The sequence below is a fragment of the Nicotiana tabacum genome, chromosome 13 (assembly GCF_000715075.1).
Source record: "Nicotiana tabacum cultivar K326 chromosome 13, ASM71507v2, whole genome shotgun sequence".
Taxonomy (NCBI): domain Eukaryota; kingdom Viridiplantae; phylum Streptophyta; class Magnoliopsida; order Solanales; family Solanaceae; genus Nicotiana; species Nicotiana tabacum.
The window spans coordinates 384439-408908 of record NC_134092.1 but is presented as its reverse complement, the minus strand read 5'-3'; the positions used below and the strand labels follow the sequence as shown (position 1 = coordinate 408908).

At 41.6% G+C, this 24470-nt stretch overlaps 1 protein-coding gene across 1 annotated transcript; it reads left to right on the top strand.

The window, feature by feature from the left end:
- The first annotated feature begins 23803 nt into the window (after window positions 1–23803).
- On the top strand, window positions 23804–24172 carry LOC107780156 (uncharacterized). The gene has a single exon (XM_016600672.2). The coding sequence runs from the start codon at window positions 23804–23806 to the stop codon at window positions 24170–24172; it is 369 nt and encodes a 122-aa protein (XP_016456158.2).
- Window positions 24173–24470: the final 298 nt, after the last annotated feature.

The following is a 24470-nucleotide window of genomic DNA, read 5'->3' as shown; positions in this document are numbered from 1 at the left end:
TAAAAGTGGAATGCCTCCCGATTCAAAGATTTTCGTGTGTTATATGACAAGCGCAAAACCGACATATGAACTTAGGCTCACTAGTCCAATATAGTATAGAAAAAGTTGTATCCATAGGAATTGGATTTAAATAGTGTTTTCATAGCTTCTAGTTTAATTGCTATCCAAGATGACCAACAATTTCGATTTGTGTGAATTAAAACTAAAATTAACTAAAAGTTTAACTTTTTGGCTAATGACAATCGCAACAAGATTAAGCAACGAAGATATCAATGGGAGGAAATAGGGGTTGATTGGATAGGTGCAAGATACGTGTTTGGGAATTAACTCTAGTTGATTCACTTATAAGGTTCAAGTGAGTCTCTCGATTTCATTCAATTATAGTTCAAACGTTCAATAGAAACTGTTCTCTCGATTAAGTCTCAACCTCACATTATAAACTAAGTTATGCTCGGTGAAACTATGCAAGAATTCGTAGTGGATTGATCCTTAGGAGAACCTTTTTCGATTATTCTCCTAACTAGGTCTAAACAATAATTCAACTAGCCTCTTTCAATTACTAAGAAGAATCAATGAATCCATCCAACAAGATAATGCAAAAACATCACAAGTTATGCCTCTTTCGATTACATTAACTAGTTAATATAGATGAAACAATTAAAACACCCAAAATGATTTAATACATAAACTAGAGTTAATATCCACAAACAATGCTCAAACACCGAATCCATCAATCACTAAAGAAGAATTACTTCATAGATATGTAGATATTCATCACAATTAAGTTTAAGTTAAAGGATAACATAAACAATCAAAACCCTCGTCTTGAGTGAGGATTGAATGTTTAAATCCTTGCGCTCTTGCTTCTCGCACTTCTCCTTAGCCTCCTTAGGTCTTAATTATGTCAAAAGTCCTCAAAATACCGTTTTCCCATGTATGTATACCAAGTAGGGTCTGGCCCAAATAAATACACCTTCTCCTTCACGAAATATGACTCTTCCCCGAATATGAAGTGCGCGGCCACGCACCTGGAGACTTGCTCGCGCACTTGGTCATGCATTTTGCATGGTACACTGCCTCAACTGCGCGTCCAGTGCGCGCCCAGTGCACGCTCGCGTACCTGGGTGATGTACTGGCCGATTTTTAGTTTCTCTCTTTGAATGTACTAGTGTCCGTTGATCCCCGAACTCGATCCCAACTTAATCCTTGGGCTTTTACTCAGACTTCAAAGCTCCAAAATAGCATGAATTCATTCCATATCCTCTACATAGCTCAGAATCACTCCTACAATGCATAAAACATAAATATAGTGCAAAACACTAGCAATTAAAGCTCAAACTCAATTAAAGTACAGTAAATTAGAGTGCGACAAGCAACGAAAACACACAATTATAACCTACTATCACTATAGCCCACACCTTCCGCCATGGGCCCGGGCCCCAGGACCCGGATCGTCCAAAAGTTTTTTGAGACATCATTGTTTGGAATTTGTTAATCCATAAAACAGGAATTCTGACCGATTCCCTTATTTTTGTGTGTTTTAGCCTACGCCTTCCGCCATGGTCCCGGCCCCCGAACCCAGACCGCCTACAATATTTTTGGGACATCATATACGACCTATGGAACAATAGCTACCGTCCCTCCATGATTGTTCCTCATATTTTGGCGTTTAGTAGTTATAAAATTGGAATGCCGCCCGTTTCAATGAAGTTCGTGTGCTATAGCCCACGCGTTTCTCCATACGCCCTAGCCCCCGGACCCGGATCGCCTAAATTTGTCTGGGACATTGAATACTACCTAAGGAACCATAGTTAATGCGTTGCCATGACTTTTCCTCATTTTATGATGTATTACTGTCATGGCCCGAAATTTCCCACCGGCAGGACCGTGGTGGCGCCTAACATTTCACTTGCTAGGCAATCCAACGTTAGAGAATAATTAAACCCTTTCCTCATTTCCATTAAGTAAATAACAATAATTAACTAAAATAAAATATAATAAGTGCGGAATATCGTAAAAACTGTATTAGTTACTACCACCCAGATCTGGAGTCACAATTCACCAGCATTCTAGAATTTTCTACAAGTAATAGTATGAAAGAAATACAACTGTCTGAATGAAAGATAACAGTAGGACATAAAAAGATAGATGGGGACTTCAAGGCCTGTGAACGTCGACAGATCTACCTTGAGTCTCCGGACAACGGACCAATAGCAAATCTTGATCAACCTGAGCCGGTATCAAAATCTGCACAGAAAGTGCAGAGTGCAGCATCAGTACAACCGACCCCACGTAATGGTAAGTGTCGAGCCTAACCTCGACGAAGTAGTGATGAGGCTAAGGCAAGGCACCTACAATCAACCTGTACAATTTAACAGTGTATACGCAAATAACAGGAATGAAAAACTAAACAGGAAATGTCGGGAGGGGGAAACATACTAAGGGGAGTACAAGATAAAGAACTACAACAAAATGATCACTACAGCAGTCAATATACCATGAATCAACAGGAATAGTGAATACAGTAAAGAAAAATACACGGCATCACCCTTCGTGCTTTTACTCTCAATCTCACCATAAAATCAATAGAAACGACACGGCATCACCCTTCATGCATTAACTCTCACAATATGGCACGACATCACCCTTCGTGCATTAACACTCACAATATGGCCCGGCATCACCCTTCGTGCATTAACTCTCTCATATCATGTCACGACATCACCCTTCGTGCATTAACACTCACAATATGGCACGGCATCACCCTTCGTGCATTAACTCTCACAATATGGCACGACATCACCCTTCGTGCATTAACACTCACAATATGGCATGCCATCACCCTTCGTGCATTAACACTCTCCCTTACCATAATGCATTGCATAAATAACAACAGGGAGATAAAATAACAAATACAAACCTTACTTCAATATTTGGTTCCATATTATCAATCTCAACTTGGAATAAAAACTCAATTATCACCAGAAAATTTCCGTAAACATGATAAGAATGATAAATTGAACAACACTAGTATAACACGTAGCAATTTGACATAGGAAAAGACAATATACGAAAAACAGAGAAAACATGGAAAAACAGGTAAGTTGGCGGCGCATAGGTACTCGTCACCTCACATATACGCCACTCACATGAATTTCACTTAGCAAATAATCTAAGGTTCTTAATTCCCTCAATTCAGGGTTAGAAACAACACTTACCTCGCTCTGAAGGCCACTTAATTCTCAATCACCGCTTTTCCATTGGAATTCACCTCCAAACCACTCGCATCTATTCAAAAATGACTCAATAATATCAAATATTGCTAAAAGAATCAATTATATAGCATAAATTAAATTTTCCAATTTCTTTCCACCAAAAATCGAAAAATCGACCCCGGGCCCGCTTGGTCAAAACCCGAGGTTCGGACCAAAATATTTTTACCCATTCACCCTCAAGCCCGAATATGTAATTAGTTTTGGAATCCGACCTCAAATTGAGGTCTAAATCCCTATTTTCTACCCTAACCCCTAATTCTACCATGAACACTCTAGTTTTTTGGTTAATAATTCAAGGAATGTAATGGGTAATTGAAGGAAAATGGTTTAGAATCACTTACCAACACTTTGGGGGAGAAAATGGCTCTTGAAAATCGTCTCCACCCGTTTCGTTCTTGAAAAATGTTGAAGAAATGGCTTAAACCCGTGTTTGATTCTGTTTTATGCACTGGGCGACAGTGTGCATCGCGTTCGCGAGGCCACTGTCGCGTTCGCGAAGGGTACTGGTTGTCAAGCCTTCGTGTTCGCGATACCCAGCTCGCGTTCGCGATGGTGACACCTGGCTGGCCTTCGTATTCACGAGACGTTGCTCGCGTTCGTGATGGTTATGCCCAACTGGCCTTTGCGTTCTCGAGACGTTGCTCGCGTTTGCGATGAAGGAACGACCAACCCTCCCCCAGGTCCCCAAGTGCTTTGCGTACGTGTTGAGCTGGTCGCGTTCGCAAAGGGTAAATCCCCCCATCACTTTGCGTTCGCGACCAGTTCTACGCGTTCGCGAAGAAGAAGTTTCAGCCTCATCAGAGTACGCTTCGCGTTAGCGAGAGGACCTTCGCTAATGCGAAGAAGGATATGACAGACACTAGAATCTGCAGAAAATCAGATTTTTCCCAAGTCCAAAACATCTCGTGGCCTATCCGAAACTCACCCGAGCCCTCGGGGCTCCAAACCAAACATGCACACAAGTCCAAAAACATCATACGAACTTGCTCGCACGATCAAATCGCCAAAATAACACCTAGAACTCTAAATTTAGCACCAATTCAAATGAAATTCTCAAGAACACTTTAAAATCCATAACTTCTCAACTGGACGTCCGAATCACATCAAATCAACTCCATTTCTCACCAAATTTCACAGACAAGTCTTAAATATCATAATGAAACTGTATCGGGCTCCGGAACCAAAATACGGACCCGATACTAACAATGCCAAATATCAATCAATTCTTAAAAACAAATAATTTCCAAACTTTTAATTTTTATCAAAAATTCATATCTTGAGCTAGAGACCTCCGAATTCGATTTCGGGCATACACCCAGGTCCCATAATTCGATACGGACCTACCGAGACCGTCAAAGCACGGATCCGGGCTAGTTTACCAAAACTATTGACCGAAGTCTACTAAAATTAACTTTTAAGGCAAAAATTCTTATTTTCATTAGTTTTCAACATAAAAGCTTTTCGGAAACCTGTCCGGGCAACGCACGCAAATCGAGGAGGGTAAGATTGAGATTTTTAAGGCTTAAGAGTGCAGATTTGAGTTCTAAAACATAAGATAACCTTTTGGGTCATCATAATTACAGCCATAAAACTGGAATTATGCCCGATTCCCAAATGTTCTTATGCTATAGCCCATGCCTTCAGCAATGGGCCTGGGCCCCCGAACCCAGATTGCCTTAAAATTTTTCGGGACATCCAATACGACCTATGAAACCATAGTCACCACCCCTCCATGATCGTTCCTCATTTTTTGGCGTCTTATGACCATTAAACTAGAATTCTGCTCGATTGACATATCTTTATGTGTTATTGCCCACGCCTTTCCCCAAGGGACCCGGACCCCGAACCCGTATCGCCTAAAATTTATCCGGGCCATCAAATACGACCTAAGGAACTATAGTCACCATCCCTCCATGATCGTTTCTCAATTTTTGGCATTATACGGCCATACAATTTGAATCCCACTCAATTCAAATATTTTCTTGTGCTATAGCTTATGCCTTCCGCCATGGACCCAGGCCCCCGGACCCGGATTGCCTAAACTTTTTACGGGATATAAAATACGACCTAAGGAATCGTTGTCACCATCCCTCTTTGACCGTTCCCCATTTTTTGGCATTTTACGGCCTTAAAATTAGAATTCCGCCCGATTCCTATATTTTTGTGTGTTATAGCCCACGCCTTTTGCCATGGTCCCGGGCCCCCGAACCCCGATAGCCTAAAATTTGTCCGGGACATCCAATATGACCTATGGAACCATAGTCACCACCCCTCCATGACTGTTCTTTATTTTTGGCATTTTACGTGCATTGAAATGGAATTCCGCCGGATTCTCAGATTTTCGTGTGCTGTAGCCCAAGCATTCCTCCATGGTCCTAAGCCGCCGAATCCGTATCGCCTAAATTTTTCCGAAAAATTAAATATGACCTAAGGAACTATTGTCTCCATCACTCCATGACCGTTCCATGTTTTTGTTCGATTCCTATATGTTCGTGTGTTATTGCCCACGCTTTCTGCCATGGGCCCGGGCCCCTGAACTTGGACCGCCTAAAAATTTTTCGGGACATCCAATACGACCAAAGGAACCACAATTACTACCCCTCCATGATCGTTCCTCATATTTTGGCACTTTATGGCCATAAAACTAGAATTCCACCAAATTCCTAGATTTTCGTGTGTTATCGCCTTCTGCCATGGGCCCAGGCCCTTGTACTTGGATCGCCTAAAATTTTTTCGGTACATCAAATACGACCTAAGGTACAATAGTCACCTCCCTACCATGACATATCCTCATTTTTGGCGTTTTACAGCCATTAAACTATAATTCTGTCCGATTCCAAGATTTTCGTGTGTTATGCCCACGTCTTTCGCCATGGGCCTGGGCCACCGAATCTGGATCGCCTAAAATATTTTTGGGACATCAAATATAACCTAAGAAACCATATTCACCTCCCCTCCATGACCGTTCCTCATATTTTGGCGTTTTACGGCCATAAAATAGGAATTCCGCCACATTCCCAGATTTTCGTTTGCTATAGCTCACGCCTTCCGCCATGGGCCCGGGCCCCCGAACCCGGATCACCTAAAATATTTTTGGGACATCAAATACGACCTAAGGAACCATAGTCGCCCCGCCATGACTGTTCCTCATTGTTTGGCATTTTACAGCCATAAAACTAGAATTCCGCTAGATTCCTAGATTTTCGTGTGGTATAGGCCACGCCTTCCGCCAAGGGTCGGGTCCCCCAAACTCGGAATGCCAAAAATATTTTCGGGACATCAAATACAACCTAAGGAACCATAGTCACCGCCTCTTCATGACCATTCCTCATTTTAGGCGTTTTACTACCATAAAACTGGAATTCCCTCCGATTCCCAGATATGCTTGTGCTATAGCCCACACTTTCTGCCATGGGCCCGGGCCCTTAAACCTGAATTGCCCAAAATTTATCCGAGACATCTAATACGACCTAAGGAACCATAGTCACCACCCTACCATGACTGTTCCTCATATTTTGGCATTTTATGACAATAAAACTGGAATTCCATCTGATTTCCAAATTGCGTGTGTTATATAGCCCACGCCTTCCGCCATGGGCCTGGGCCCCTTGAATTCGGGTCGCCTAAAATATTTTTTGGGACATTAAATATAACCTATGAAACCATAGTCACCGCCCCTCCATGGCTATTCCTCATCTTTTGGAGTTTTACGGCAATAAAACTGGAATTCCGCCAGATTCCCAGATTTTCGTGTGTTATAGCCCACACCTTCTGCCATGGGCCTGGGTCCCCGAACCCGGATCACCTAAAATATTTTTGGGACATCAAATATGACCTAAAGAACCATAGTAACCACCCCGCCTTGACCATTCCTCATATTTTGGCATTTTACAACCATAAAACTGGAATTCTGCTAGATTCCCAGATTTTCGTGTGCTATAGCCCACGCCTTCTGCCAAGGGCTTGGGCCCCCGAACCCGGATTGCCTAAAACATTTTTGGGACATCAAATACAACCTAAGGAACCATATTCACTACCATAAAACTAGAATTCCCTCCGATTCCCAGATTTTCGTGTGCTATAGCCCACAGTTTTCGCCATGGGCCTGGGGCCCTGAACCTGAATCGCCTAAAAGATGTACGGGACATCAAATACGACCAAAGGAACCATTTTCACTTCCCCTCCATGACCGTTCCTCATTATTTGGCGCTTTACGGCCATAAAACTGGAATTCCCCAAGATTTCTAGATTTTCGTGTGTTATAGACAGGGGCGGATCCACCCTTTAGAGTGGGGGTGGTACGGCACCCACTAGATTGATAAAATTATCATATATTTATGTAGCAAATTTCTTAAACTAGATTAAATATTTGATATTGCTACCCCCAATCGCAAACTAGATAAAGGTGCCATGGCTGGTAGACCTTTGTGAAAGCATTTCTCGTGTGCAAAATTCAAGTTCGAATTTATCTTGAACCTTGTCTAACTTTCCTTTTTTGTCGTGCTTTTTATTTCCTTTGTCCCAGTCATTTTCCTTTTTGGGTACCTCCCAATTTCCTATTTGTCGTTTATTATTTTTCTTATGTTTTCCTCTATTCTATTATTTTATCTCTGATCTTTAGCAAAGACACTCAAAAAAGAGCCCCCTATATTTAAAATACTGTAAAATAACAATTTCTCTTAATTCAAATCTTTTAATTTTTTTTTGCAAAATAAAAAAACTTGGGTCTTGATAGAAATTTTGGATTGAGATCAAATTTAATTTTTATAATTTATTTTTTTATTATAAAATAAAATATTGTGTTATTCTATGATGGTTAAATACAATTTAATTGTCTTTACTATTAAATTATGATGAATATTTCGCAAGTATTGCTTAGAAAAATATGAGATTTTTTATTTTAATTTTTGGGATCTTGTAGTTTATCTAATTTTGCATTTACTTATGGTGTATAATTTATCTATTGAAGATATATTTTTATTTTTCTTATTCTGCGTAGTGCAATGATAGTTCCTCATTTTTGGGCGTTTTACGGCCATAAAACTGGAATTCTGCCCGATTCCCAGATTTTCGTGTGATATAGCCACGCCTTCCGCCATGGATCCGGGTCCTCAAACCTGGATCGCCTAATATTTGTCCAGGACATCCATCATGACTTATGGAACCATAGTCATTGCCCCTCCATGATCGTGCCTCGTATTTTTGGCATTTTACGACCATAAAACTAGAATTTCACTCGATTCCTAGATATTCGTGAGCTATAGTCCACGCCCTCCGCCATGGGCCCGGGCCCCCGAACCCGGATCACCTAATATTTGTCCGGGACAACAAATACGACCTAAGGAACCATAATCACCGCCCTGCCATGACCGTTCCTCATTGTTTTTCAATTTACGGCCATAAAATTTGAATTTCACCCGATTCCCAGATGTTTGTGTTCTATAGCCCACGCCTTCTACCATGGGCCTCAGCCTGGACCCCGATCGCCCAAAATATTTTCGGGACATCAAATACGACCTAAGGAACCATAGTTAGCATCCCGCGATGACCATTCCTCGTTTTTGGCATTTTACGGCCATAAAAGTGGAATGCCTCCCGATTCAAAGATTTTCGTGTGTTATATGACAAGCGCAAAACCGACATATGAACTTAGGCTCGCTAGTTCAATATAGTATAGAAAAAGTTGTATCCATAGGAATTGGATTTAAATAGTGTTTTCATAGCTTCTAGTTTAATTGCTATCCAAGATGACCATCAATTTCGATTTGTGTGAATTGAAACTAAAATTAACTAAAAGTTTAACTTATTGGCTAATGACAATCGCAACAAGATTAAGCAACGAAGATATCAATGGGAGGAAATAGGGGTTGATTGGATAGGTGCAAGATACGTGTTTGGGAATTAACTCTAGTTGATTCACTTATAAGGTTCAAGTGAGTCTCTCGATTTCATTCAATTATAGTTCAAACGTTCAATAGAAACTGTTCTCTCGATTAAGTCTCAACCTCACATTATAAACTAAGTTATGCTCGGTGAAACTATGCAAGAATTCGTAGTGGATTGATCCTTAGGAGAACCTTTTTCGATTATTTTCCTAACTAGGTCTAAACAATAATTCAACTAGCCTCTTTCAATTACTAAGAAGAATCAATGAATCCACCCAACAAGATAATGCAAAAACATCACAAGTTATGCCTCTTTCGATTACATTAACTAGTGAATATAGATGAAACAATTAAAACACCCAAAATGATTTAACACATAAACTAGAGTTAATATCCACAAACAATGCTCAAACACCGAATCCATCAATCACTAACGAAGAATTACTTCATAGATATGTAGATATTCATCACAATTAAGTTGAAGTTAAAGGAAAACATAAACAATCAAAACCCTCGTCTTGAGTGAGGATTGAATGTTTAAATCCTTGCGCTCTTGCTTCTCGCACTTCTCCTTAGCCTCCTTAGGTCTTAATTATGTCAAAAGTCCTCAAAATACTGTTTTCCCATGTATGTATACCAAGTAGGGTCTGGCCCAAATAAATACACCTTCTCCTTCACGAAATATGACTCTTCCCCGAATATGAAGTGCGCGGCCACGCACCTGGAGACCTGCTCGCGCACTTGGTCACGCATTTTGCGTGGTACACTGCCTCAACTGCGCGTCCAGTGCGCGCCCAGTGCGCGCTCGCGTACCTGGGTGATGTACTGGCCGATTTTTAGTTTCTCTCTTTGAATGTACTAGTGTCCGTTGATCCCCGAACTCGATCCCAACTTAATCCTTGGGCTTTTACTCAGACTTCAAAGCTCCAAAATAGCATGAATTCATTCCATATCCTCTACATAGCTCAGAATCACTCCTACAATGCATAAAACATAAATATAGTGCAAAACACTAGCAATTAAAGCTCAAACTCAATTAAAGTACAGTAAATTAGAGTGCGACAAGCAACGAAAACACACAATTATAACCTACTATCACTATAGCCCATGCCTTCCGCCATGGGCCCGGGCCCCAGGACCCGGATCGTCCAAAAGTTTTTTGAGACATCAAATACGACTTAAGGAACTATAGTCAATGCCCCTCCATGACCTTTCCTCATTTTTGGCATTTTACGGCAATAAAACTGGAATTCCGCCCGATTCCCAGATTTTCATGTGATATAGCCCATGCCTTCCGCCACGGGCCCGGGCCTGCAAATTCGGATCGCCTAAAATTTGTCTGGGACATCCAATACGACATATGGAACAATGGTCACCACCCTGTCATGATCGTTCCTCTTTTTGTGGCATTATACCACCATAAAAAAGGAATTCTGCCCGATTCCTAGAGTTTCGTGTGCTGTAGCCCACACCTTCTGCCATGGGCCACCGAACCCTTATCACCTAAATTTTTTCGGGACATCCAGTATGACCTATAGAACCATAGTCACCGCCTTGCCATGACCGTATCTCGTGTTTTGGCATTTTACGGCCATAAAATTAGAATTCTACGTGAATCCTAGATTTTCGTGTGCTATAGCCCACGACTTCCACCATGGGCCCAGGCCCTAAGGAACCATATTCACCGCCCCTCCATGACCGTTACACGTGTTTTGGCGTTTTACGGCCAGAAAACTAAAATTCCGTCCGATTCTCATATGTTTGCTTGCTATAGCCCACGCCTCCCGACATGGTCCCGGGCCCCCGAACACGGATCGCCTAAAATTTTTTTGGGACATCTAATATGACCTAAGGAACCATAGTCACCATCCCTCTATAACTGTTTCTTATTTTTTGGCGTTATACGGCCATAAATTTGGAATGCCGCCCGATTCAAAGATTTTCGTGTGCTATAGCCCATGCCTATTGCCATGGGCCCGGGCCCCCGAATTCGGATCGCCTAAAATTTGTCCGAGACATCCATCACGACCTATGGAACCATAGTCATTATCCTGCCATGATTGTTACTCATGTTTTGGCATTTTACGTCCATAAAACTAGAATTCCGCCTCATTCCTAGATTTTCGTGTGCTAATGCCCACTCCTTTCGCCATGGTCCCGGGCTCCCGAATCCGAATCACCTAAAAAATTTTTGGGACATCAAATATGACCTAAGGAACCATAATAACCACCTTTCCATGACCGTTCCTCATGTTTTGGAGTTTTACGGCCATAAAACTTGAATTCCACCCGATTCCCAGATGTTTGTGTGCTATAACCCACACCTTCCGCCATTGGCCCGGGTATGGACCCAGATCACCCAAAATATTTTTGGAACATCAAGTATGACTTAAGGAACCATAGTCATCGTCCCGCGATGACCGTTCCTCGTTTTTGGTATTTTACGGCCATAAATGTGGAATGTCGCTCGATTAAAAGATTTTCGTGTGCTATAGCCCACGCCTCCCACCATGGGCCCGAGCCCTAGGACTCGGATTGCCCAAAATTTTTTTGAGACATCAAATACGACCTAAGGAACCATAGTCAATTCCCCGCTATGACGTTTCCTTGTTTTTTGGCATTTTCGGCCATAAAACTTGAATTTCGCCCGATTCCCAGATTTTCGTGTGCTATAGCCCACGCTTTCCGCTGTGGGCCCGGGCACCCGAACCTAGATCGCCTTAAACTTTTTCGGGACATCCAAATGCAATTCACAGAATAACGTAAAACCTAACACTTACATGGCACATAACTCACTCAATATTAGATCATCAAGACACTCTATTCAAAGCAGTTAAACAAAGTTAAACTTATACAATTTAAGGCACTTATGCAAGAGTCAAAAACTGAGCCTAAGCATCACAACTAAAGCACTCACTATTCTCAAGGCATGATAAAGTTAAGAGACATCGCTTCCATTTCAAATCATAGCACAAGTTTCATACTCCTAAAAATAAGAACTAACTACAATCGGTTCAAAACAAAACCCTTGGAAAAGAACCGCGACACAAAGAAAAACCGAGGGGGAATTATTACACTAACTACAAAAGAAAATGTTTTTTACTTTTTTTTTATCTTTCGACTTTCATCCTTTAAGAAACCCGTCGAATGATATCCATCGTCTGGAAAAATCAAAAACAAAATCTAAAGTTTTTTTGGGTTTTCAATATTTTTCTATCAAACAACTACAACTAACCAAAAGAAACTAACCAAATTAACATATATACAAATATCCCCCACCCCACACTTTAAGTTGTAGCGTGTCCCCATGACACACAATTAAAAAGCATAAAGTAGAGGAAACTTCCCTGAATCTCTAGCCGAGGTCTGAGTCAAAGTCGGGCTCCATTTTTCTCACCCGAACTAGTGCACACATCCACGCATACAGCTTCTTCTCCGACTTCTTGGGGTACACCCCACACTCGTCTTTCTCAATCACTGGAACCTTATCTTTCAAACTCTTCACTTTGTGTGAATTAAAACTAAAATTAACTAAAAGTTTAACTTATTGGCTAATGACAATCGCAACAAGATTAAGCTACGAAGATATCAATGGGAGGAAATAGGGGTTTATTGGATAGGTGCAAGATACGTGTTTGAGAATTAACTCTAGTTGATTCACTTCTAAGGTTCAAGTGAGTCTCTCGATTTCATTCAATTATAGTTCAAACGTTCAATAGAAACTCCTCTCTCGATTAAGTCTCAACCTCACAATATAAACTAATTTATGCTCGGTTAAACTATGCAAGAATTCGTAGTGGATTGATCCTTAGGAGAACCTCTTTCGATTATTCTCCTAACTAGGTCTAAACAATAATTCAACTATCCTCTTTCAATTACTAAGAAGAATCAATGAATCCACCCAACAAGATAATGCAAAAACATCACAAGTTATGCCTCTTTCGATTACATTAACTAGTGAATATATATGTAACAATTAAAACACCCAAAACGATTCAATACATAAACTTGAGTTAATATCCACAAACAATTCTCAAACACCGAATCCATCAATCCCTAAAGAAGATTTACTCCACAGATATGTAGAAATTCATCACAATTAAGTTTAATTTAAAGGAAAACATAAACAATCAAAACCCTTGTCTTGAGTGAGGATTGGATGGTTAAATCCTTGTGCTCTTGCATCTCCCACTTCTCCTTAGCCTCATTAGGTCTAAATTATGTCAAAAGTTCTCAAAATACCGTTTTACCATGTATATATACCAAGTAGGGTCGGGCCAAAATAAATACACCTTCTCCTACACGAAACAGGACTCTTCCCCGAATAGGACGTGCGCGGTTCCGCACCTGGAGACATGCTCGCGCACTTGGTCGTGCATTTTGCATGGTACACTACCTCAACTGCGCGTCCAGTGCACGCTCGCGCACCTGGGTGACGCACTGCCCGATTTTTCGTTTCTCTTTGAATGCACTAGTGTCTGTTGATCCCCAAACTCGACCCCAACATAATCCTTGGGCTTTTACTCAGACTTCAAAGCTCCAAAATAGCATGAATTTATTCCATAACCTCTACATAGCTCGGAATCACTCCTACAAGGCAAAAACATACAATTAGTGCAAAACGCTAGCGATTAAAGATCAAACTCAATTAGAGTTCTGTATTTCCTCATTTTATCGCATTTTACAGCCATAAAACTGGAATTCGCCCGATTCCCAAATTTTCTTATCATATAGCCTACGCCTTCCGCCATGGGCCCGGGCCCTCGAACCTGGATCGCCTAAAATTTGTCCAAGACATCCATCACGACCTATGGAACCATATTCATCACCCTGCCATGATCGTTCCTCATCTTTTGACGTTTTACGGCCATAAAACTAGCATTTCTCCCGATTCCAAGATTTTCGTGTGCTATTGCCCACGCCTTCTGCCATGGGCCTGGGCCCCCGAACTCGGATTGTCTAAAATTTGTTCGGGACATCGAATATGACCTAAGGAACCATAATCACCGCCCTTCCATGACCATTCCTAATGTTTTGGAATTTTACGGCCATAAAACATGAATACCACCTGATTCCCAAATGTTTGTGTGCTATAGCCCACGCCTTCTGCCATGGGCCCGAGCCTGGACCCAGGTCATCCAATATTATTCTAGGACATCAAATATGACCTAAGGAACCATAGTCACCATATCGCGATGACCTTTCCTCGTTTTTTGGTGTTTTACAGCCATGAAAATGGAATGCCGCACGATTCAAAGATGTTCGTGTGCTATAGCCCAGGCCCCAGGACCCGGATAGCCCAAAATTTTTCTGAGACATAAAATACAGCATGGGGAACTATATTCAATGCCCCGCCAAGACATTTCCCTGATTTTAGAATTTTACGGCCATAAAGCTGGAATTTCGTTCGATTCTCAGATTTTCGTGTGGTATAGCCCATGCCTTCCGCCATGGACCCGAGCTCCCAAACTCAAATCGCCTAAAATTTGTCCGAGACATCAAATACAACCTATGAAATCATAGTCACCGCCCCTCCATCCCTGTTCCTTGTTTTTTGGTGTTTTATGGCCATAAAACTAGAATTTCGCCTGATTCCCTAATTTTCGTGTGCTATAGCCCACGCCTTCCGCCATGGGCCAGGGCCCCAGAACTCGTATCACCTAAAACTTTTCTGCAGCATCAAATACTACCAAAACAATCATCGTCACAACCCTGCCATGACCGTTCCTCATTTTGGCATTTTACGGCCATAAAACTGGAAATTCGCCTAATTCCAAGATCTATAGCCCAAGCCTTCCATCATGGGCTCAGAACCTCGTCCCCGGATTGCCTAAAATTTATTCGAGACATCGAATACGACCTAAGGAACCATAATCACCGCCCCACCATGACCGTTCCTCATTATTTGGCATTTTACGGCCGTAACACTGGAATTTTGCCAGATTCCCAGATTTTCGTTTGCTATAGCCCACGCCTTTGGCCATGGGCCTGGTCCCTCGAACTCGGATCGCCTAAAATTTGTTTGAGACATCTAATACGACATATGGAACCATAGTCACTACCCCACCATGACCTTTCCACGTTGTTTGGCATTTTACGGCCATAAAACTGGAATTTTGCCCGATTCCAAGATTTTCGTGTGTCATAGCTCATGCGTTCTGCCATGGGTCCGGGCCCCCGCACTCCGATCACCTAAACCTTTTCCGAGATATTAAATATGACATAAGTAACCATAGTCAATGCCCCGCCATGACCTTTCCTCATTTTTTGGCATCGTACGGCCATAAAGCTGGAATTCCGCATGTTTAATAGATTTTCTTGTGCTATTGCCCATGCCTTCTGCCATGGGCCCGGGCCCTCGAGCCTAGATCGCCTAAAATTTGTCTCGGACATCAAATACGACTTATGAAACCATAGTCACTGCCCAGCCATAAAATTGGAATTCCGCCTGATTCCAAGATGTTTGTGTGCTATAGCCCACGCCTTCCGTCATAAGCTCAGAACCTCGGACCTGGATCGCCTAAAATTTATTTGAGACATCAAATATGACCTAAGGAACAATAATCACCACCCCAACAGGACCGTTCCTCATTTTTAGAATTTTACGGCCATAAAACTGGAATTTTACCAGATTCCCAGATTTTCATGTGCTATACGCCCACGTCTTCTGCCATGGGCCAAGACCCCCGAACTCGGATCGCCTAAATTTTTTTTGAGACATCTAATACGACTTAAGAAACCATAGTCACCACCCTTCCATGACCGTTCCTTGTTATTTGGAATTTTACGGCCATAAAACTGGAATTTATGCCTTCTGCCATGAGCCCGGGCCCAATGACTCGGATCACGTAAAATTTGTCTGAGACATCTAGTACTATCTAAGGAACCATAGTCACCACCCTACCATGACTGTTCCTCGTTGTTTGACATTTTACGGCCATAAAGCTGGAATTTTGCCCGATCCCTAGATTTTAGTATGCTATAGCCCACGCCTTCCGTCATGGGCTTAGAACCTCGGACCCGGATTGCCTAAAATTTATTCGAGACATCAAATATGACCTAAGTAACCATAGTCACCACACCTCTATGACCGTTCCTCGTTTACGACATTGTACGACCTAAGGAACCATAACAACCGCCCCGACATGACCGTTCCTTCCTTTTTGGCATTCTACGGCCATAGAATTGGAATTCCGCTAAATTTCCAGATTTTTGTGTGTTATAGACAACGCCTTATGCCATGGGCCCGGGCTCCCGAACCCGGATCGCCTAAAAGTTATCTGAGACATCCAATTCAAACTAAGGAACCATATTCACCTCCACTCCATGACCGTTCCTTATTTTTTGGTATTTTACGGCCATAAAACTGTAATTCTGCCAGATTCCCAAATTTTCGTGTGCAATAGCCCACACCTTCTGCCATGGGCCTGAGCTCCCGAACCTGTATTGCCTAAAATTTTCCCAGGATATCCAGTACGACCTAAGGAACCATATTCACCGCCTCACCATGATCGTTCCTCAAGTTTTGGTGTTTTACGGTCATAAAACTGGAATTCCGCCTGATTCCTAAATTTTCGTGTGCTATAGCCCACGCCTTCCGTCATGGTCCCGGAACCTCACACCCGGATTGCCTAAAATTTATACGGGACATCCAATAAGACCTAAGGAACCATAGTCACTGCCCCTCCATAACCGTTCCTCATGTTTTGGCGTTTTACGGCAATAAAACTAGAATTCCACCCGATTCCCGTATTTATGTGTGCTATAGCCAATGCCTTCCGCCATGGGCTCGTGCCCCCTAACATGGATCGCCTAACATTTGTTTCAGACATCAAATACAACCTAAGGAACCATAATCACCGTACATCCATGAGCGTTCCTCATTTTTTGGCGTTTTATGGCCATAAACCTGGAATTCTGCCCGATTCCTAGCTTTTAATGTGCTATAGCCCATGCCTTTTGCCATTGACCCCCAAATCTGGATCGCCTAAAATTTGTCCAGGACATCCAATACGACCTAAGAAACCATAGTCACCATCCCGCCATGACCGTCCCTCATTGTTTGGCATTTTACGGCCATAAAACTAGAATTCTGCTTAATTCCCAGATTTTCGTGTGTTATAGCCCACACCTTCTGCCATGGGCCCGGGCCCCCGAACCCGGATCGCCTAAATGTTTTTTGGGACATACAGTATAACATGAGAAATGATATTCACCAACCCGCCATGACCGTTCCTCATTATTTGGCGTTTTACGGCCATAAAACTGGAATTCTGCCTTATTCCCATATTTTTGTGTGCTATAGCCTATACCTTTCGCCATGGGGTCGGCCCCCTGACCCAGATCACATAAAAAATTTTTGGGACATCCAATATGTCCTAAGGAACCATAGTTACAGACCTACCATGACAGTTCCTCATTTTTGTCATTTTACGGCCATAAAACTGAAATTCCGCTTAATTCCCAGATTTTCGTGTGCTATAGCCCACGCCTACTGCCATGGGCCTGGGCCTGATGTTCTGTATAAATGAGGAAGTTTTGATACTAATTACATAGACTTTAAATCATATTTTAAAGGATTATAAGTCATTGCTTATGGAGTTTTGGTGTTGTGCAGGAAACAGATTTGAAGAGCCAAGACCATAAAAAGAGATGACAAAAATCCATGAAAGGTAGAAATGCGGTAGGTCTGCGGCCGCAAAAGTGATGTACGGACCGCAGTCCCATCGCAGAGTGAAGCAGATAATCCCAGTTTCTGAGAGTCAAGTTTGCGATCTATTGTGCGGTCGTATAACTCTTGTGCGGACCGCATATTGATCGTATAATTGCAAAAGGAGTTCCAGTGATGATGAATTTGCGGTACGTTATGTGGTCGCGAAACCAATATGCGGACCACAGAACCAAAATGTGATGGAAATTGGAAAAATGTGTGATCATTTCTACTGTGGAAATGAAGATATGCGAACCGCGAAAGCTTTCTGCGATCCATTTTGCGGTTGCAGATTTGATCTGCATGTTTTGACCATGACTTTTAGACCATTATAAACAGAATGATTAGGGTTTTGTGGAGTATTTGGTCTGCCAGAAAGAGGCTACAATTAGAGCATTGAATGCACCATTATTTTGGAAGCGTTTGAGAGAGAATCCAAGACTTTGTCTACATTTGTAAGCTTTAGGACTTTATGTATTACTTTGTTCTTGTATTTTAGTATGAGTAGCTAATTTTTAATACTAAGGTTGTGAATCCTAATTGGATGTAATGTTAATAGGTGTTTATCATTTAATCATTTAATATATATCTATATAATGGTTGGTCGATTTCTATTCATTTCTCATGCTTCATTTATGGTTGATGGTTGCAAACATTGATTAGTTCCATTTCACTCTATCTTTACTTGGAAAAGTGGGTTAGAGTTTGGTAGAATTGAATAGCAAGAACTCAAGGCTTTAAACCTTGTTTAACAGAATTGATTAGGGATAAGTGGGTTCTACTTGGCATAAATTGGTTGTTCTTATTTGTAACTCTTTTATATTTGGAAAAATCATAAAGAGGAAATACTACCTAATTATTGGAAAATATTGAGTAGTCATTACGGAATCGTTTGCATATCAAAGGACCTTCCATTAGAAACATATAATATTAACACTGGTAGCATTACATTCTATTGATGGAGACACAACCTTGGTTTCTTAATCAAATCATCTTAACAAAATAGCTTTTCAGGACAATTCACCATTACAAAACTCCTTTTAAACTAACGGAGTAGAATTACGGCTTAAGTAACTTTTTCACACCGATTCCCTGTGGGATTCGACCCCAACCTAGTTGGGTTATTATATTTTACATCGACCGCCTTACACCATTTATATAGGTGTAATTTGAGCGTATCAACTTTTGGCGCCATTGCCGAGGAATATGGTTTTGAAATTACTAACTAGAGTGTGCTTTACTTGACGTCTTCTTCTATTCCATCGCACTTTTCTTGTTTTGCTTGGTGTCACTAGGTAAACATGGGCGAGCCAGAAGAAGAGAATGTGTTTGCAGATATAGATGAGTATATTGAGGATACAAATGACATTTTCCCTCCAATAGTTGATGCTGCCACCTTCAAAGTGGAACACAATATAATCCTAATGCTAAAGGCAGAGGGGTTCTTCCGAAATTCCACCGACAATGATCCGACACAAAATCTCAGAAATATTTTGGGTGTGTGTGCAATGCACAAGCAAAATCATGTCTCAGATGATGCCCTAAGGTTGAGGGTATTCAAGTACTCTCTAACTGGAGAGGCAAGACAGTGGATTCAAAATCTACCTCCTAATTCCATCTCGAACTTGTCTGAGATTTCCTAGCAAAATGATTTTCATAAAGAAAGAAGTCTGAGCTCTGGGATAAAATTTTCTTTTTCAAGAAATTACTAGGAGAGAATTTACACGAGGCATGTGATAAATTCAAGCTATATTTGGTGAGGTCGCCGAATAATGGCTTTATGGATAATATTTTGTTGGAGAAGTTTAACATGGGCTTGGATCCTACGAATCAATCCATAACCAAAAATGCAGCGGATGGATCCTTTATGGACAAAACATTTGCAAGGGTCACACAAATCCTCGATAAGATGGCCGAACATAACCAAGCTTGGCACTCGGAAGATACCACAGGTGGAATTGCATATGGTACTCCTTACTTGACAAACATGATTAAGGAGAACCAAGAAAGAGATCAAATAATTTCCGGGCTTTCCACCAATGTCTACGTGTTGACAAAAATGTTCACTGAAATCCAAACATAAAAGGTGAATATTGTGGAAGATGTGCAACCCATATCGAATGAGGAATACGAAGAAGTGAATTATGTCAACAATTTTCAAGGAGGATATCAAAGACAACCCTACCAAGGTTCAGGACAACAACACCAATGGAGGTCTAACCCACAAGGGGAAGGCAACCAACAGTGGTGAAACGGCCAAAGTAGTTCAAATCAAGGAAATTTGAGTAACAACAACAACAATTTTTCAAATCGGAGTTCAAGCCCCTATGTTCCACCAAAGGGGCAATATTCTAACTCTCCGTATTGGAAAGAAATCTCTTCAAGTGAGTCTAAGATGGAAAATATGCTTGAAAGAGTATTGCAAAATCAAGAGAGATCTGACACTTCAATGAAGAATATGACCGAACTTGTGGGTTCTCACACTGCATCTACTCAAACGTTGGAGATGCAAATGAGGGATCTCTCAAGAGAACAAAATCTGAAGCAAAAGGGCATGCTCTCAAGTGATATAATTGCAAACCCAAAAGGTAATGGTAGTGGTCCAACCTCTCATTGTATAGAAATCACAACTTAAAGCAGGAAACTACTTCAAGGAGATAATGAACAAGTGATTGAAGTGGAAGATTCTGAAAAAGAAGTCGAGGCACAAGTTGAGGTGCCAAATGTTGTTGAAGATGAAAGACTCCCAAGAAGGTGAGAACCCAAGAAGTGAACCATGAAGAGGTTAAGGAAATGGTAATATAGGCACCAAAAACTCTAGCACCAATTCCTAGACCTCCTCCTCATTTCCCTCAAAGACTAACTAGAAAGGTTGATGATAGCTAACTCGAGAAGTTCTATGATATGCTAAAGAAATTATCGGAGAACATTCCATTTGTGGAAGCATTTCAAGAGATTTCGGATTTTGCTAAGTACTTGAAGGACCTGATCACTAAAAAGAAAACCACCAAGAATGAAGTGGTGAATGTGACTCACCGGGTTAGTTCCATCATTGCAACAACCTCCGTCCAAAAGAAAGAGGACCCGGGAGCCTTCACCATTCCATGCACGAGTGGATTGCATGACTTTGCACTAGACCTTTCTGATAATGGGTCTAGCATCAACTAAATACCCCTTGCTATTTACAAGCAAGCGGGATTAGGTATGATAGGCCTACAAGTATGAGGTTGCAAATGGCCGACCGTTCAATAAAGCGACCGGTGAGAATAGTTGATGATATGCTTGTGAAAGTGGGGTAGTTTCTCCTCCCTGCCGACTTTGTTATTCTCGATTGTGCCATTGATAAAGAGATCCCTATCATCTTGGGGAGACCATTCCTTGCTACCGGGAGGGCACTCATGGACTTGGAATGAAATGTGATCAAGTTCTGAGTTAATGATGAAGAAGTTACCTTTCAAGAAAGTAAGGGTATGAAATTGCCACATGCATATGAGAGTATCTCGGTTATTGATGTTGTTGATGAGGTAGAGGATGCAGTCAAGGTAAATATGGAAGAGGAATTCCTTTGTGAGGCATTGGCGCTATTTTGGTGAATTTTGATGGTGAGGACATGTAAGGATACGTGGAATCCGTGAATGTGTTGGAAGGGCTTGGGTCCTACACTTATACACCAAAGAAGCTTTCTCTTGACTTAGAGAATAGAGTCACTCCTCCTGCTAAGCCTTCAATTATCGATTCGCCACAACTTGAGTTAAAACCACTTCCGCCGTACTTAAGGTATAAATTTCTCTGCTCTAATGAAACTCTACCCATAATTGTTTCGTCTTTGTTGAATGATGTACATGTTAAACACTTATTGGAAACCTTGAGGGAGCACAAACATGCCATTAGTTGGACTATAGCATATATCCGAAGGATTCCAGCCGGAATTTGTGAGCGTAAGAAACAATTGGAGCAAGAGAGAAAACCTAGTGTAGAACATCAAAGAAGGTTAAATCCTTCCATGTAAGAGGTGGTGAAGAAAGAAATCATAAAATGGTTGGATGCCGGGGTTGTATACCCTATTGCCGATAGTCCTTGGGTGTGTCCGGTACAATGTATGCCAAAGAAGGAGGAATGTCCGTGATTCATAATGACAAAAATGAACTCATCCTAGCGAGGATGGTGACTGGGTGGAGAGTTTGCATGGACTACCTGAAGCTCAATAATGCTACTTGCAAAGACCATTTCCATATGCCTTTTATTGATCAAATGCTTGATCGGCTAGCGGAAAAGTCATTTTATTGCTTCTTGGATAGTTACTCAGGCTACGACCTAATCAACATCGCCTTAGAGGACCAAGAGAAGACGACATTCACATGTACATATTGGACCTTTGGTTTTTTGGCGGATCCCATTTGGGCTAGGCAATGCCTCGGCTACTTTTCAATGATGCATGATGTCAATCTTCTCGGACATGGTGGAGGATTTCATAGAGGTATTCATGGATGACTTCTCTGTAGTTGATGATTCCTTTGAGCATTTCCTTGAAAACCTTAGGCAAGTGCTCAAAAGATGTGAGGAAACAAACCGTGTGCTCAATTGGGAGAAATGTCACTTCATGGTGGACAAGGGTATTGTTCTTCGCCACAAAATCTCCAAGAAATGCATAGAGGTTGATCGGGCAAAGATCGAGATCATTTCCAAGCTTCCTCCTCCCTCTTTGGTAAAAGGTGTTCGGATCTTTTTGGGGCATGCTGGTTTTTATAGGCGATTTATCAAGGATTTCTCAAAATTGCAAGTCCCATGTGCAAGCTCCTTGAAAAAGATGCTAAGCTTGAGTTCGATGAGAAGTGCCCGAAAGCATTTGAGGAATTGAAGGCAAGGCTCACCACAACACCTATTATTGTCACACTCGATTGGTCTCTTCCATTTGAACTTATGTGTGACACCAGTGCTGTGGCTATTGGAGTAGTGCTTGGTCAACGGCATAATAAGATTCTTTATCCTGCCTACTATTCAAGAAAGACACTCAATGGCGCACAACTTAATTACATTGTAACTGAGCAAGAACTGCTTGCTATTGTTTATGCTTTCGAAATATTCCGGGCCTACTTGTTGAGATCCAAAGTGATAGTCTACACCGATCATGCTACCCTTCGCTACCCTATGGCAAAGAAGGATGCTAAACCATGATATATTAGGTGGGTTCTTTTGTTACAAGAGTTTGACTTTGAAGTCAAAGATCAGAAAGGAACGGAGAATCAAGTTGCGGATCACTTATCTAGGCTTGAAGAGGCAGGGAGACCAAAAGAAGATCTTGAAATTAATGATTCCTTCCCAGATGAACACTTATTGGCAATATCTAGCACCTCCACTCCTTGGTATGCCAACATTGCTAACTTCTTGGTTAGTGACCTTATCCCCGACGGATTGGAAGCTTATCGAAAGAAAAAGTTCTTGCGGGAGTGTAGTAAATACTGTTGGGAACCCTCTTTGTTCCGGATTTGCGCCGACAACATCATTCGGTGTTGTGTTCCGGAAGATGAGGTAACATCAAGCGTGTCATGACTCCCCAGTTGGGGGTCACCACGGTGGAAATTGTACTGCAGCAAAAGTGCTTGAATGTGGCTATTATTGGCCATCGATCTACCAAGATACAAACCAAATGGTCAAAGTATGTAATCAATGTCAAAGACAAGGGTCAATTTCTAGAAGGCATGAGATGCCTATGAACTTTGTGATGGAGGTTGAGATCTTTGATGTGTGGGGGATAGATTTCATGGTTCCCTTCATAAGCTCATACTACATGACATATATCTTGGTGGCAGTAGATTATGTCTCCATTTGGGTCGAGGCAATTGCCTTGCCGAACAATGAGGCAAGAAGTGTAACCGCCTTCTTAAATAACAACATATTTACTCGGTTTGGAACCCCAAGATCCATCCTTAATGATGGTAGAAAAAACTGGTAATGCAAACTGGACCGACTGGTCAAAGAAGCTAGATGATGCATTGTGGGCCTATCGAACGACATTTAAGACACCCATTGGCACCTCACCTTACCGGTTGGTTTTTGGTAAGGCTTGTCACTTGCCAGTGGAACTTGAACAAAAAGCCATGTGGGCACTGAAAAAATTAAATCTTGACTGGACCGAAGTTGCTAATCTAAGGATGACACAACTCAACGAGATGGAAGAGTTCCATTTCCATGCCTACGAGAATGCAGCCATGTATAAAGAAAGAGTGAAGTTTGTTCATGACAATAAGATTTTGAAGCAGGAATTCAAATCCGATGACTTGGTCTTATTCTTCAACTCATGATTGAAGTTCTTTATGGGTAACCTCAAATCCAAATGGTCAGGCCCGTTCAAAGTTGTGAGTATGTCTTCTTATGGTGCTATTGAATTATAATCCGAGGACGGGACTTGAACTTTCAAAGTAAATGGACAAAGGGTCAAGCATTACCTCGGAACCAATGGAGAAAGGCAACTGGTAGAACAATTCGTACTCAAGGATAATCTTGTACCAATCCCCACCACTGATTATCCAAAATGCGGGCAACATCGTCGTGCCGCGACGTTAAATCAAGCACTTCTTGGTACGTTAAATCAAGCAACCC

Coding starts and splice junctions, on each gene's coding strand:
- LOC107780156 (XM_016600672.2), top strand. CDS start 23,804: ATGGTAGAAAAAACTGGTAATGCAAACTGGACCGACTGGTCAAAGAAG.